Genomic DNA, 17,747 nt, shown 5'->3' on the forward strand with positions numbered 1-17,747 from the left:
CTGCCCGTCATTTTAGACAGGGAGTTTGCTACATTATAATTGTAGGTGTTGAGAAGTTTTTGGAATGTGCATACCTTGTACATTTTACCCCATACTTTTACCCTCAAATTTTTTGATCCCCACTATTAAGGACTGGATGTTTTTTATCCCTCTTTTTAAGACCCAAAATATTTTTGATCCCTCTATATTTTCCAACCCACACCAAAGTATTTATGAAGACTCCCTAAACAAGAACAAAGAAACAATTGGAACTGGGTGTGCTCACAATGCAGACTTCTGTTTATTAAGCTGTTTCATTATTTTGTGTTTGTTGTTTTTTAGGTATGGGATTTCAACGGACACTGTCATCACACGCTTCATGCAGGAATGGGAAGTCCAGCTGATATATCTCAAATAGTAGTACTCAAAAGAGGGCTGGTGGTCATAGGCTGGGACAGGTGAGACCTAGGATCTTTATGAATGGGCTATTCCAGTTGAAATCCATACACCCCCTATGGACGATATGAACTTATTCTTCTACACAGGGAGTGTGAGTTTCAAATGGGGTTATCTGAACGGGTGACTTGATCCATTTGAAATCTACACCCAATGTGTGGGAGATTAAAGTTATGTGTTCATTAGTGGGTGTTTGGATTTCAAATATAATCAGGGCTGTGACACTCGTATTCAATCCCTGTACAAAAAGCGAAGTCACTTTACGGCAGTTTGATTGACATATCGGCAGTTTGAGTGACGGTTGTTAGGGAGTTTGGTACCAAGTTTGGTACCGTAGTAATTGATTGACAGTTTTGGTAGTTTGGTACCATAAATTTTTCCAAGATGGCGCACATCAACTGTCAATTATTCGGACCCTTTCCAGCAAAAATGCAGCTTATTTAGCCAGTCTCGTCATGGGGTCATCGGTTATAATATTTTCCTAGCATATTGAGCTTACTCCTCAGCTATTTGGTTTTTCACGATATGATAGTAATGGAAAGATTTGACCAAATGTTCGCGTTTTTTTGACGTTTAATGCTATGCCATCACATGCATGAAGGCGCATAGGCTGAATGACTGACTTCATTTGCGCAAACGAGTGGCTTATCCTATAGTATATTAGTACTTGAGAATCCTTGATATAATAGGCATATGGATGGGAAATTGATACATGTGACACAATCTGGACCATGGAGGCCAAAGGAGGCATTTTTGACAAAAATTGACTATTGTATACTGAAAACACCAAAGGTCTAGCATACTTGGTTCTAAAGTTCTGTGATTTTATTTTCTTACATGTTTTATTGTTTTTTTATTCCATATTTTTGCCTTTATCTCAATTTCAAATTTGCCGCCTTTTGCCTCCATGAACCAGATTGTGTCACATACTCTTTTGCTTGAGCTGTAGGAAGACATCCTGAACATTGTGGGTGTATACGGGTGCTGATTTGTGGCTAAAATGAAAATAAAAATATTTGACTGACCTGGCTTCATGCACCAAAACTTAGAAACAATTTTAAAGGAAGGCATATGTATGAATGCCACATTTATTTACATGCATTGTGTATATATTCATTTATCATATTGGGCAAAGGAGTATCGTGATCATTTATCAACAGTCAAACTCCCCATGCATTGTGTGCTGCACATCGTCATCATCCCTATATCTTCGTGTTAAAAATTGCCGTGATAGTACGGCGAATCCTCTCGTTTTTCAAAAGCTACACAAGGCGATTTTGTTCGAGATAGGCCGAGCGACTCAGGCTAAGCATACCATTTACATGATATGAGATATCACACAGAGCCTGCCGCATAGTTTCTATTCTACTATTTGTGCATGATGATCAGTACCACATATGGTGTTGCCATTATAGAAAATTCAATTTGCAGTCAGGTAAAACGCAGGTTTTGTTTCCAGTACACTAACTCGAAAAGCAATACACTAATTAGCGGGGCCTTACTGTTTGCTGTGGATATATTTTACTGCATTTTATAAGTAAAGATTTTGAAATCCAAAGTAAAAATTGTGATATTTTCAACTGTTTGAGAAATGAATTATACAAAAGAACCCGTGTAAGATCCAGCTGCTGTATCTATAATACAATGTACATTACCGACTTTCTTTATCTGCGTCAATAATAGAATATCGATTTCAATCGAATTGAATACATGTCTCCATTTTGAGTTTGTACTACACCTCTGAGCGTTCAAGCGATCGATTTCTAGCCAATCAGATACGGTAGGCCTCCTTTTCTTGTGTTCGGTGAAATACCAATCACCCGTCGCTCACCAACGGAGTATTAAGTTCATATTTATAACACTGGCTGTCGACACTGTTTGCTGTCAAGGGCAGACGAGGGCCGATTTTTCAATTATGCTGAGTCACACCAGCATTGCGCACCTTCTCGTATACAAGATAGAGCTTTGCATGTCTTTGCATTTACGCAAAGGACGGTAAAATATGTGGTATGTGCGTAGCAGTTAAGTCTGTTGCATTTCATGGAACAATTGGCCCTCATTATCGGGTGATGCTGAGACTTTGACTGTTTGGAGTTTGTCTGTTATTTCTTTCGTCTATGGGTGTAAAATAAACTGCCTTTTTGAAAATTGTAGGATATGCTTATTATATTGGGTGTATTTTTAATGTAGTTGGCCAGAATGAAAGTAAGAAAAGTTGTATGACCTGTCATAATATACCAATGCTGAAAGAAAAGAACTTCTTCTTCTTCTTCTTCCTTATAAGTTCCTCCCTCATATGTATGAGTATTATCGCACTGCGTACAGACAAGCTGTACTTATTTTTACTCTGGAACTTAGAGTAGATGAGTGTATTTTGAAGTACAGTCAACAGTACCGGGATGATCCCCTGCTTTTTTCGAATAGCCTGTGACGTTCTTTAACATGCACACTACATTAATGTGAGAAAATATGCATGTACACAGGACCGACAGCTTAAAGTGCCCTCCGAAGCACTAAGCAAGTAGAGTGAAGTGTCTTGCTCAAGGACACAAAGAGCCGGACCTGGGATTCGAACCCTTGACCCTTGGATTCATAGTCCTATGCCTTAACCGCTAGGCCACGCTCCCTTTTTAAGAATTTTGTGAAGCAAGGCATATCACATATATGCATACATTGTGCAAATTTGTATTTGTATTGTACAAATGAATCATCTTTTTGATCAACTTTTGCAGGCATATTACAGTCTTTCACAATGGACAATTAACTCAATTCCATGTCCAGCCAGCAGACTGGAAAGGAAGACAGGTAAATATTGGGCTATTCCACTTGATATCCATACACCCCCTATGGAAGACATGCTCTTAATCTCCTACACGGGGGTACAGATTTCAAATGGAGTATCTGCCAACATTGTATTGTTGCCACATAACAAACATGCAAAACTAATTGCAAAACTCAGACATGGTTAGGCCCATAGCCAGGATTTAGTTGAGGGGTGCATCTGGCTCAAAGTGGACTTTTTGTGATTTTTCCTATAAAAAAGTGCTGATTTCAACGTATTTACCAAAAAAACAATTGTTTGTGATTTTTTCCTTCAAAAAAGGGCTCATTTTTCAAAGTTTTTACAGAAAAAGGTGGACCTTTGTATTCGGATTGGCATATTTTTGAGGGGCACCTCCCCTGACCACAGCTTTAGGCATGGTACATGAAATATGTGGAAAAATAATAATTATTGATAGAAGTGTTAAATATATCTTCAAACCAAATTAGTATTGGAAGAAAAACACAACTTTTTGCAAGAAGGACATTTTAACTGAGTTGTAGCTGTCCACAAACACACATGGCAATTCCCCCAAAACTCTCCAAATACATTGCTTTCATATGGTTTAAAGGCAGCTAGGGACCCTATTGATGTCTCATCCCCTGCTTTACCTTAATTTTGGCATCAAATGAAAGCTCTTATTTTTTATCATTACTAGTAGAAATTTAAACTAGAGATACGTTTGGTTTAGATGGTAAGCTTTTATTTTTTCTCATTACGCTGTAAAATTTTAGGCCTGAGATATGTTTCGCTGAGATGGAATGAACAAAAAAGTAATTTAGCAGGGCGTGTACCACCCCTCTAGAGAGTAGTTTTATGGGTCACTTTAACAGAATAAAAATATTTGAGTGATGGACTTCAATTTCTATGAATAATGTGATAAAATTGGAGCCACCTTCCATACCATAGAAATGAATAAATTGGCTGAAAGTTTTGTACAAGTTTGTGTATCACTCCATCCATCATCTCTTCCTCAGGAACACCAAGATGACATTCTAGCTGCAACCTTTAGTCAACCACATACACTAGCGACAGGTAGCTACGATGGAGAGATAGTTCTTTGGAACACAGGCTCAGAAACATCATCAAGACATCTCAAACAAAGAAGTTATCAGAAAAAGAAAAACAAAGAGAAGCAAAGATCGGTAAGTTGTGATGCAACTTAGATTACTCAACTACACTGTAATATTGATAGGGTGTATGTGTACCCCACCACCATCAAGATCCTTACATTGTATTATCCATCTACCTTCCTCAAGTCAGCAAATTGAAATCAAATTTTGATATTTTCTCAAAAATTGTTAATTTCTGCAGGAATCTGTTATGCTAATTGGATTCCTTGCATCATTTCCTTTCTGAAACTGTATACTTTTATATACCTCTCATCATTATATTAAGCGATACAATAAAAAAACAATATCTAAATTACTGACTCGGGGAAGGTACATAGACTATAGTGTACACATCTCTACAGTTCATAAGACCCCGATTTAGCAAGGTCTAGTTCTTGGACCTTTAGTTCAGTATGCTCTCATTCTTAACATTTCCAGTTTGTTATGCTCCAGTACTTAAGTCAACCAGTTCAGCACCTGTAATTTTTTATAATCCCATTTCCACAAATTTAAATGACAAACCCAAACTGACTGTGTGATATAAGTTATTTCTTCTATTAGATAATCTGATGTAATTTTTTCAAATTTCCTTTTTATTAAATCTTTTGATAATATTATATATAACAAAGTACTACATACCTTGTTTTTCCAATGCAGCCTCGCAAAAGTGTGTCAACTAACTCTCCTTTGAAATCAGTTAGTCAGTCCACTGTTCATGAGACATCATCTGGATCGCCACGCCATCAGCCATCTACATCTCCAAGACGTCAGTTACCCAGTCGTTTATCGCAAATGAAGAGCGAGGGAAGTGGAGAAACGATTAGTGAGAAGGACAGCGAGGGGGCGCTTTTCAGAGCATTGTCAAGGGCGAGTGTAAACAGCGAGGATGAACAGGTAATAAGGATGTGTTTTGTGATCATATTCCATCTGTGTGTATTTTTGTATGGTTGCAGATAGCCTCATGAAATTCTGGAAAGTGATAATATTCGCTTGATGGTTTGGAACTGCATGCTTGTCATATGAGTATGTGTACATTAATTGGGTACAGCTTAAACATGTACCTGTAGCCAGGGTCTTAGCTAGGGTTTGACAAGTGCCTGTCATTTACACCAAAACTCTGTGTCCGAACTTTGAAGCTGAAAACATGAACTAGACCTCTGTACCTTCCTTATGTTCAGTCAGATAATATCCTTAATTTATTGAGTTTTGAGTTCACAGAACTTATTCAAGCATTGTTTTTGGAATTTAGCATATGACAGAGACATTAATCTTGGATGGCCCAGGAGCAAACTACCTGTCCAAAATAACAAGTGGACGGGTTTCTGGCTAAGACCCAACCTGTAACTCGACATGACATAATAATTGTCAAAACCTATGTGCAATTTAGAATAAAATTGACTTCATTCTTGTCAAACTTGACGTAAATTTTTGATCAGGGTTTTGGAGGGCTCACTGGGACATGTTTGCAACCCTGATTAAAACTTTATCCTTCCACATTCTTCACATTGTGCTGTTAATAATAATATCATTGCTCTTACCGTTATTTTTCAGATGGATTTCATTGTTACAGGATTAGCATTCTTAGATGCTAATAAGTCTGCAACAGAAGGCGGGGCTAATTTGATATCATGCGGGGGAAATGGATGGGTGAGGTTTTGGAACTACCAATCAAATCAATTGTTAGCAGAGTTTGTGGCTCACTCCAATGGTAAGAAGTATACACAGTACAAAAAAAGAAAGTCCTTACTTGTTTCAGTGATCAACTTTGATCTCACCTCACGTAAGCTGTTTCATCCTCTGTATGAAGCCCTCTTTGCGAATCTTCCATTACTGTCTGTCTTGCGCATCCCTAACCCGAGTAGTGCCTCTATATGCTGTGAGATCATCTTGACATCTGTTCATACCATTGCTTGTAATCTTGTCAAAAACTATGCCCACTCCAAACTATGACTACTCAAACAAATGTGGAATTTCTTTCTTTTCTTTTTTTTTTTTCCTTTTTGAAAATGATTTTACTTTAGGTGATTAGAAAACTAGAAAGAAATCCTGTCAGATTATTTTTTTAAAATTGAGTGCATACTCAGCAAATTGATACAATATTGGTGTTTTTCAGTTGAAATCTCACATCACCTATGGAAGACACAATCTTAATCTCCCACACATGGAGCGTGAATTTCAAATGGATTCACCCATTCAGGTAACCCCATTTAAAATTCACACTCTCTGTGTGGGAGATTAAAGTCATATCTTTTAAGATTTCAATTGGATTTGGCCATTGCTTTAACATCTGTCTTTATTCCTCTTTATTTGCAGTTGCAGTAATTGTAATGGGAATCAGTGAAGATAATAGATATCTAGCAACAGGTGATACAGAGGGTTTCATTAAAGTATGGAGTATAGAAGACTATTGTCAACAACCAGAACAAGATAGCATTGTTACAACACCACCAGGTAAGCATGACGTATAACCAGATAGAAGATAATAGATATCTAGCAACGGTTGATACACAGGGTTTCATTAAAGTATGGAATATAGAAGACTATTGTCAACATCCAGAACAAGATGGCATTGTTACAACACCACCAGGTAAGCATGATGTATAACCAGATAGAAGATAATAGATATCTAGCGACGGGTGATACAGAGGGTTTCATTAAAGTATGGAGTATAGAAGACTATTGTCAACATCCAGAACAAGATAGCATTGTTACAACACCACCAGGTAAGCATGATGTATAACCAGATAGAAGATAATAGATATCTAGCGACGGGTGATACAGAGGGTTTCATTAAAGTATGGAGTATAGAAGACTATTGTCAACAACCAGAACAAGATAGTATTGTCACAACACTGCCAGGTAAGCATGATGTATAACCAGGTAGAGGATAGTAGATATCTACAGTTTTTGGCAAGGACCATCAGCGGTCTGTCAATTTGGCGGGGTTTAAGGCGTAAACACATAAGTGAGGTTCTGATTGACTAATTGAATCACATCATCAGCACATTGTCACCTAATTTGCCGATCAATCTGCGTAAACAGGCATGACCTAGTTCTTTACACGCGATAATCATAAAGAGTTGTCGGATACCGCTGAAGAACCTTGCCAAATACTATAATTACAGTTTGTGTTAATTTTGAGCAGTGCTGTCCCAAGGCAAGTGCTTTGCTGGAGGCACTATTTAGAGAATGAGTTATAATGTAAGCTTAAAAAGTTACCTATTCAAAGTCTGAGTTGAGCAAAGATGTTGCTTGCGACGCCATCACAGTATCTTCATTCAGCGTAGTGATTACACTCCTCCGGTCACCTTACCACCCGGTGGGTGGTCAAGTGATAGCAGATCGTCATAGGTGGCTGGCAGGTCATTTCCAGCATCCATCCCTGTTGAGTGTGGGTCTTTGAGTCTTGATCTCTAAGGCTTCTCTGATTTTTCGGTTCCAAAAGTTATCCTCCCTGCCGATCACATCTATATTGTCCAAACTGATGTTGAGTTACATAATGTGTTTCTGATGTTTTCTTTGTTTTTTTAAAGTAATGTTGTCAACACGTCAGCCACACAACGACTTGGTAGAAAGCATAGTTGTATGCGAGAGGAATGAACGTACATTAGTCATCTCAGCATCTATGGATTGCAGTGTACAGGTATGGGACATTTACGGCAATCATATTGGCACATTTGGACAAGAAGAACATTGGACAATTGAGCCATTTGTGTCACCACCTTATACTATACCAGAGGATGAAGAGGTAAGAAGTTGTAAAGATATACAAGAAATTTTGTATTATTCTTAATTTTCATTTTTCATACACTCATAGAACCAATTAAAGCAAAAAACACCAGGAGTGCATTGATTGTGTATAACACATGGGTGCGCACTTCACATACTATCCTTCAGCAGTCTGGCGATTACAGCTTAAATACGGAAGTGGGGTTCTGATTGGCTAATTTAATCACTTCATCACATCGGTACCTCATTCGCCAAACAAGCTAGATAGCAACATTTGACTCAGACGTGACCTAGTACTAGTGCAATAATGAGGAAGAGCAGTAGGACAGTATGCTATAGTTACTTTATGTGATGCTTCTATAGAGAATACAAAAAATGTATTGCATCATATATGGATAATTGTTTTTTCAGTGCTTCTGTAAAATCATAACTACCATCCCAAATAATTTGTATTGCAGCTGAGTGAAAAGTCTGATGTACCTAGCAACTGTCCAACACCTCATGTTACCTTGGATATACCTGATACGATCCCCATGGAAACGGATGACTTTGATGAGGCACAGGTAGATCCATTAGCAAAAGTCAACACTTGGGAGAGAACAAGACTTGGTAGGTTTACTTAAGTCCCTTGAAACATAGAAACTGGGTTTTATCCTGAATTCAGGCTTTTTAAAGTCTGTTTGTTTGTTTGTTTGTTTACCCAGGTTGGTCCGTGAGGAACACATGCTAATCCATGGAAAACCATGGACCGTTCCAAGCTCATAGTATGCACAAGCCTGGATAGCCAGTGTAGGCTAATATATGCATGCTGGCCTAGATAGCTTTGATAAACAAAGCAAGAAATGGAAGAAAATAGCTAGGAAAAAGAGAAAAGAGAGAAGGCCACTCCCAAACACAATTGTACAATTTTACTCTTAGCCCTAAGTCCAAATTATATTGCTGTGCTTTTATTGATTTCCAGCTCTTTTTGGAACTTTTTAACCACAACTTAGATGTTATTTAACCCCCTGGACACTACTGGTCATCTAATAGCATTTCTGATTGGTTTATAACTTGAAATGCTCATTTTAATTGCCAATTAGGCTTTAAACTATTTATGGTCAAACTTGCATTTGCAGATGATCTTATTAATACCCTCCTTGATTGGTTCAAAATTGGACACAATTGGCAAATCGACAGGTAGTTCTCATAGAGTTAAGGCTTTTTCAGTTTCATGCTTTTTGTAGTCAAGTTAGCTGAATAAGTTAGGTGTTAGACTCGGGTGTATTGGTGTGTGTGGCAATACAAGTTTAAGCCCGGGCACAGTCTCTGATTGTTCTTGAAAATAACTAAGCTAACTTGAAATTCACCAGGACAAAGAACTAACTGCGTATTTTCTTAGTTACTGTTATGAGAACTTGGGGTACTGGTCCTGAGTGCATTTGGTTTGTTGTATGTATAGGGTGTGCTCTTCATAACTGCAAGTCTTTGATTGTTGATAAATGGTTTCTATGGTATGTCTTGGGTCACAGTTGTTAGTAAATTCCTGTAAGGTGTGCTGAGGCTTGTGGGTTTATGCCTTTGCATAGCACAGTATAAATCACTGCACATATTGTGTGTGTGTGTGGGGGGGTGAGTTTCTGAAGGTTGATATTTGTTAGATAATGCAAGTATATGAGATTGATGTTTGAAAATTGAAACATTTCTGATATATCTCAGCTCTAAGGTGTAAAATGAGATATTCCATTTGAAATTCAGACATCCCCTATTGAATACTTGTGCTTAAATGTGTCACTCAGGGAATACATAATTGTGTGACACGATCTAGGAAAATGAGTCGGATGTCGCTAATATTGATTTTTTGATATTGGCAAAGAAGGTTGTACAATTCTTTTGTTTAATACTGTTTTCAACTATTGATTGATGTAACTTTGCAAAGAAAACAGTGGCATGCGCAAAGGAGGGCCACAGCCCCCCACTTGTGTTGGTCATTCGGGGGAAATCAGTCATTTCCCCGAAATCACTTCGCCCGCACCTTACACATCATCAGACTCCATTTGGGGGAACTGACCAACCTGCCCCCCACTTTCAATGTGCTGCACACGCCACTGAAAGAATAGTCGTATCAACATGGGGTTTTCAGTTTATGAAAGCTCTAATTGTACTCTTTAGACACATGTTAAACTCATTTTCGACCTTGGACGACATGTGACTCATTACTGTTGATTATAACACATATTTCAAATAAAGTTATCTGAATTTGTGACACCATTTGAAATTTATACCCCATATGTGGGAGATGAAGGTCATGTCTTTCAACTAGAAGAGTCCAATGACACCTCAATATGTAAAGATTATATTCTATTAAATGAAAAGTTTGTAGCATGTCAAAGGACACTATAGTGACAGTATGATATAGGCCTATAAGGAGTCTCATACATTTAATTATATCTGTAATAGTTCAGTTACAAAATTTAAGACGTATACCATAAATAGACTTAACTTAGCAAACTGTTACAGAAGATGTTTCTTTTTGATAATGTATTTGCAAAATGTTTTGAACTATTTATACTTTTTAAACAAACACTAAAATGTTTTGTTGCTAAATGAAATATATTCTGAGGTGCAGTGATGCATACCACAAAATTCTGAAACACACTTTATATTATCATCAATTTTATCAAGACAAAAAAGAATATCACAAGAAAGAGTTTGACATAACTATTATGTTGTAAGAGCAATTTTTGATCTTGCATATTTTTATTCTTTGTTGATACCAATAGGAAAGCAATATCAAGAACAGCGAATGAAGAAAAGGGAACGTAAGCAACCAGGAACCATCCCAGATTTGCCATATCTTAACTGGGAGAAAACAGGTCAACCGCCTTCAGGACCGTTTGCTGTAAGTTTCTGCTCTGTTTCATATATGTGATGGGTCCACAGGCCCCTGAATTTGGCTCTTTAAATTAAATACATGACATGAAAAAAATTAAATAACATATTAAAACTATAATGTCGAGGGTTGAAAGACTCAACTCACAATCACCTGCCACAAAATGACCATACAGTCCAATAATTGTGACAAAATTCAATAGAAAACAAGACATTGTGGGGAAAATATTGATTTTTGAAGACCAAAGCAAGGAGTCAACTTTATGCTCATTTTGTGAGAGCTGGTCATAGAGAGTTACGGCTTTCTGGTTCTGAACCCTCGATGTAACATGCCTTGTATTTATTGGAAATAATAATTATTCTATTAATAAAGGTATAATTCAGATATATTTTATAAAGAATTTAAGAGTGTGAGGGAGAGAGAGAGAGGCACACACAGATATAGTCGGTCTCATCTCAAGTTGAGAGTAGCACCATGTTGGATTTTGCAGTGGTAGATTCAAATTGCTGGAGTTAACCTAATCCTTTGGGGTGTATATACATATGTGACCTGGAACAAATCTCATTTTTGACATTTCATGATTTGAATCAAAAGCACTAGACAATAAGCTTTAAGATTATACCAAAATTATATAAATAGCATCAATACTTTTCAAGATATGGATAATTTTGTAAATGATACCTTGATATTTTTACCAAATTGCTATTCGGAGTAATGGGCCAATTTGTGTCTTAACACAGGATTGAATAGGGATTATCATAGTTCAACTGTCATTTATTGATTAGGCCATCTTAATTAAATCCTGTGTCTCAAAGCTTGTGAAAAATTGAAAACCTAATACGGAATGCTGTGTTTTTTACCCTAATTTTTTTTTAATTTTAATTTTTTTTTTATGTGTCAGTACAGGATTTCGAACAAGCATTTTGTGCAAAAAATATCCAATGTTGCAAATGTTGGAACAGCAGACAAAAAAGTCACTGCTACAAACTATTATTCTTCTCTTTTATTATTTTTGTGTCCAAAGTTTGCGAAAAAAATCGAAAACTTGAAAATCAAATAAGAATTTGGAGTTTTATTTTAGCCTTTTTGTTAAATAAACCTCTTTTTATTAAGTACTTTCAAGGATTTGAAAGTCCACTTAGTCCCACAGTCAAATACCATGAAATCCCAAATTTTCATTTTTTTTTATGAGAATGTCATCTTTCCCATAAAGGTCTATGACTCAAAAACATGTCTGGTGACTTGTTCCAGGTTTTGTTGGAGCTGGTCATATATGCAGAAGGGCCATTGGTCTGTACACTGGCAACTCAATCGCTTAAATGCTCTAACTAGAATCTGGCAGAGCAAAATTCAACATGGCGTTACTCTTAACTTGAGATGAGACACACTACAGATGGAGACAAAGGCAGACAAAAATAGAAAGACCAAGACTGTACAAGCCATGCTCAAAATAAGGCACAAAAGCCTGTCAAATTACTGGTGATAAGCTACCCTGCAGTCCTGTAACTTCACCAAAGTCAGCAAGACAGACTCAATACTTACTTCAATATCAATCCATGGCATGGCAAAGTGTCACACAAAAGTGGACCATTGTGACATTAAAAGTTTGTGACCAGCTCCAACAAAACCCGGAACAAGTCACCAGAGATATTTTTGAGTTGACATTCCCATAAAAATATTAAATTTTGGAATTCTTAATTTCATGGTATTTGACTGTGTGACTAAGTGGACTTTCAAATCATTGAAAGTACTTATTAAAAGAGGTTTTTTAATCGATAATTAACAGTTGGAACTATGATAATCCCTATTCAATCCTGTGTAAGGCAGGAAACTAATTGGCCCATTATTCAGAATAGCAATTTGGCAAAAATATCAAGGTATCATTTACAATTTAGCTACCTTGAAAAGTATTAATATAATTTATATAATTTTGGTATTATTTTAAAGCTTTTTGTCTAATGCTTCCATTTTTATTCAAATCATGAAATGTCAAAAATGTGACTTGTTCCTGGTTTTGTCAGAGCGGGTCAGATTTGTGTTCAGTCCCTTGAAAATTAATGAAAGGCCCACAGAAATCAAACCCAAGGACCTGATTGGCCTTTGAAGATATTGGCTTATTACAAGCACTGTGTACAACACAAAAAGAGAGTGAGGGACAGAGAGTGAGACAAGGAATGGAGACAAGGAGAATAGATGAATGAAAGAGATAAAGGGAACTGAAGATATCAGGAAATATAGAGGCAATATCAGATATATCAATAATGTTGACAGGTAGGATAGCATGTTGTTAACCCTATGAGAACTACCTGCCTATTGGTCAAAGAGAAGTTTTCATTATTAATTGGACCAATCAGCAACATTGTTATAATAATTTCACCACACAAATAAATTGGTGAATTATTTGCAAAGCTCCATTCTTATTGGTGATTAAAGTGAAGATATCACGTAGCTGACCAATCAGAGACAATGTTGGGTCGGCAGGTAGTGCACTGGGGGTTAAGATGTACACTTCAATCCCACAAACCATTTCAATATCATTCATGAATGCAGATTCAGTATGTAGTTGCAGTACCCTAATACACACAGGGCCGGATTTACCACCAGGCCAAGTGGGCTTATGCCAAGGGACCACAATCTAGAGGGACCAAAATTGATGTCTGTTTTAACCAAATTAATCTCATATTTGATGATTTCAGCATTAAAAGTGCCTATTTTTGCACGCTTTGTGCAAATTTGTTCAATTTTTGGCAATTTTAGCTTCAATATCACAAAATTGTTAACACGGTTCAAACACATTTGTACCATCCAAAGAGCCATGGGGCCAATCATGATGCTGTGCCCAGGGGCCAGTAAAAGGTAAATCCAGCCCTGAATGCGCCTCCCATCCTTAACCTGATAAGCAATAAATTATTATTTTTATGCTAACACATAATGTAAGTGCATGATGATTCCCATTGCATGTATGTATAGTGTTTGCATGAAACTCCATCACATATCCCTAAATATTACATCATCAGCTCATTTGAAAATGAGGTCTTAGGATTTTTAATATAGTTTTATATCTTTAGCCATGAAAATCAATCAGTTCAGTTCAGTTTATCAAATTTCTAACCATACAATTATACAATGAGCAGAAATAAGGTATATATAAAACTTGCTTTTGAACATATCAAACATCTAAACAGTCCCATGTTACATAATGAAAACCGAATCAAACATTTTTATTTCAAAATCTCACATGCATGATCACATCCTATCAAAAAAGAGGTGAAAAACACATTTTGAAAGCCTGGTGACCAGCACCACATATATTTCATATTTATCCCAGTTAAGCCATGGGTTTAAATCTTTTTAAAGCCCTTGATGAGCATCATTTTCTGAAAATGTAAACCCTGCAGTAAGATTTTGCCTGCACATTCATGTTCATACTTATAAGTTGGATACAATAATGGTGCTCATCAGAAAATATAAAATATGATTGACCCCTTAGGCAAAACCTTATTCATAAAGTAGCCAATGGCAATGCACTCCTCATCCTGCATGTCAATCCAAAATGCATGTCACTAACACACCTTCATATTTCATATAACCTTTGACCTTACAGCAGCAACCGCCACCACCACCACCTCCACCTCAGTCATCAGAGAAGCCCATACTACCATTATGGACTCAGGTTGGTAATCATTCATCATTATGTAATGCATCTGGTGATTGTATTTGGTCATTTGATTGAGTGCATTTCTATCACATGATCATTTATCATGTTTGCCATATTATTATCTGTGATAACTGTAAACGTAATCCAAGTATACAATAACTTTCACCAGTTATGAATGGTCAAAATCATCCAACACCAAAAGGGTAATTATTTTGTTCATTTTATATATTACGTAACAATCAAATCAATCGATCAACAAAAGAATTGATCAATGCACATCAGCATTGTTTTGAACGATTGTTATCATTTAAGAGGTTTTTGCATGACGAATTCTCAATGCTTGGATTGTAAACTGTCTGAATAAAGTTCTTTCAACTATTTGTGTCTATTGTGGAACACTCTGTGCCTGTGCAGCTCGCAGCAACAACACATATACGGCGCACAGTGTAGCCTTCACATTATCAAGTAGACTGCGCCTTATGCGGTGAACGCTACATGTACTTAGATTTTTTTAAAGATCTGTAGCTTAAGTTCTTTTAAATTGATTTGAGCACAACATATTGATATTAATAGGGAAGAATTTGTCAAGGTGGAAATTGACTTGTTTTGAGAACCATGGATATAGTAACAAATAATTATAATTTGACCAGTCACTGAGCTTTACATCAGTTTACGTTAGTTGCAAAATTGTCATGACACTGTTTGAAAACTGCTGCTTCTATTATAAGCATTAATCATTTCTGAGCTACAAGTATAATGGACTTGAAAGAACACATAATTTATCACCCTCCCATAGACACCAAAATGTAATCTTTTTCTTTATGCAGACATTAACAGTTATGGGGTAATAATTTGGTTCACCTCAAGTTCGGTATTGATGTCAATGCTTTTTTGCGATTGCATCGCAAGCATGCCGACAAACTGCCCCTGTCATATGTGTGTACACTTTACGCTATGTACGTCACTACCGAACTTGAGGTGAGCCCAATTATAGATGAAGCAGGCAGATTTTATCATCCTCATCTACACCAAGTTTTAACTTCTTTTCTTTATACAGGCATTAACAGTTCCTGAGTTAGATGATGTAGGCACCTTAAAGAAGCCTGATTTTATCACCCATCCTCATCGATATTTTGCTGATAGAGAAGATGCAGCGGAAGCTATCTTACAAGGAGACACCAAACCAACAGATGATGGTATGTACCAAAATGTATTAGATTAATTGATCCCATTAGGCGACGGAAAAGAAAACCCTGTTCTACAGGCCCGACTGACCCAGATTTTACAAGAATTGGGAAACAAATATTTCCTGTACAAATGAATACTGATCCAAATTTTGAAAATATTGGGAACAAATTTTTTATGGTATTTCCCCAAATTGAAAAATATTTACAGATTTTGGTGATTTTTGGGGTCATTTACAAAAAACGACTGACTGACTCTACTTGAAAGGACTGTCCACCATAGAACAGGGTTTTTTTCATCGCCTTAAGATGTACTTTTAAGTTTAAAACACAAATTGTAATCTTTGTATGTAAATAACCTTCCTAACATATGCATTAGAACAATAAACCGTTTTGGGGGGGAGGGATCCTCGTTGTAAACAAAAATATAGTTTGTTTGACTTCCTCAAGAGAGTGACATCAGTACTTTGTTGGAGTTACTTCATGTGTGTACAGATGTACCGCCTTTGATCGCGCATGTAAACATGCCAGTTCTTTGAGTCAACCACTAGAGCATGCACTGATGTCAGCCTCTCGAGGAAGTCAATCAAGACTTAAGGAGCCCTGTCTGTGTCTCCTGGAAAGATTCAGATGTTTTCAGATTAGCATTTTATTTCAGTTTGTCTGCGCACTAGTATAATTTTGTAAATTAATATAATTTTAAAAAATGTTACTCAAGATATATTTAGTTGATTTCATCAAGCACATCGGTCTGATGTTTATCTTTATGAACTTTCTCAAAAGATAAAAACGAAAACTGGAAGCAAAAAAAAGAAAACATAGCCAACAAGGCTCTTCAAATTAAATTTCCTGGTATTTATGTATATTTATAACAATTTATGTACTTTTTATGACAATTTTAAACAAATTTCTTGTTGACTTTTTCTTTGACCTTACCATGACAGCTGTGAAGCATCACTTTGATGAGCGGAGTCTCTTTCCAAAGTACATCTTGGAGTATGAAACACGTATGAGAGCACAGCACAGAGCAGAACTAAATGAAGGAGAAGAAATCATTAAAGGCCCAAAGGTAAAAGGTCCTAAAAGCCGGTTTAGAAGTTGGGGTACCGTAGCGTCTACTTCTACTACCGGATTTGGCCAGCAAGGCCGGAAAGGAAGCATGGCTCCAAACAAACCACCGGCAAGGCTGTCACCGCTACCGGAAGGCCGGAAACCCAATCTGAGTAAATTGATGGCACAGGAAATAATGTAACACACAGGTGCTGGTCATGTGAGTTGGTAGCCCAATTAGGTGACTCTGAATTATTGGGCTATTCTATTCGAAATCAACACTACTCTTTGGGAGATTTAGGTAAATCCTCCATAGAGGAAGTATGAGTTTCTACTCGAATAGACAGTTGGGTAACTTCCATTTGAAATACTCACTCCAGTTGTGAAAGATATAAGTAAAGCCATAATACAAGGGAAGTATATTTATGGGTTTCAAAATGATTAACCTTGACCGATTACATTTGAAAAACATACTCCCCCTGTAGAAGATATTTCCCAAATCTTCCACAGGAAGTGTGGATTTCAACTGGAATAGCCCATTGTCTCACTGTCATATCAAGGCTTTTGGGCAGCTACAGAGCTTGTGCTAAAAAAAATGTTCATTTGCTACAAAAACAACAAACATAGTATTTTTATAAATATGGCAAATGAAACTGGCAAATATCTGCTCACATTTTAACCATTTATAATAGTAAAGTTGTTTGGGGAGCTAGTCACCAGGACAACTTTGCAATTTGTGCCATGAATTCCCAGAAAGTGCTTTATATTTTGTATGTACATTGTAAATTAAGAATCACAACTTTGTATAGTATATTGTAAATAGTAGCTCTACTTTGCAATGCTGAATCAAATGAAGCTATATCCGTCCATTCATATGTGTAGGGGA

At 36.8% G+C, this 17,747-nt stretch overlaps 1 protein-coding gene across 4 annotated transcripts in view; it reads left to right on the top strand.

The window, feature by feature from the left end:
- Positions 1–17,747, top strand: part of LOC140143107 (cilia- and flagella-associated protein 337-like) — a 58,665-nt gene extending 40,918 nt beyond the window's left edge. For all 4 annotated transcript variants that reach the window (XM_072165158.1, XM_072165157.1, XM_072165160.1 and 1 more), the window contains 12 exons: positions 322–437; positions 3,168–3,240; positions 4,234–4,401; positions 5,026–5,262; positions 5,920–6,076; positions 6,682–6,819; positions 7,902–8,116; positions 8,556–8,706; positions 10,860–10,978; positions 14,574–14,642; positions 15,685–15,823; positions 16,756–17,747. In XM_072165158.1, the coding sequence (XP_072021259.1) occupies positions 322–437; positions 3,168–3,240; positions 4,234–4,401; positions 5,026–5,262; positions 5,920–6,076; positions 6,682–6,819; positions 7,902–8,116; positions 8,556–8,706; positions 10,860–10,978; positions 14,574–14,642; positions 15,685–15,823; positions 16,756–17,063 (1,890 nt within the window). In that variant the 3' untranslated portion in view covers positions 17,064–17,747. The remainder of the gene's footprint in view (positions 1–321; positions 438–3,167; positions 3,241–4,233; positions 4,402–5,025; positions 5,263–5,919; positions 6,077–6,681; positions 6,820–7,901; positions 8,117–8,555; positions 8,707–10,859; positions 10,979–14,573; positions 14,643–15,684; positions 15,824–16,755) is intronic.

The sequence above is a fragment of the Amphiura filiformis genome, chromosome 20 (genome assembly GCF_039555335.1).
Source record: "Amphiura filiformis chromosome 20, Afil_fr2py, whole genome shotgun sequence".
In the NCBI taxonomy this organism is placed as follows: Eukaryota; Metazoa; Echinodermata; class Ophiuroidea; order Amphilepidida; family Amphiuridae; genus Amphiura; species Amphiura filiformis.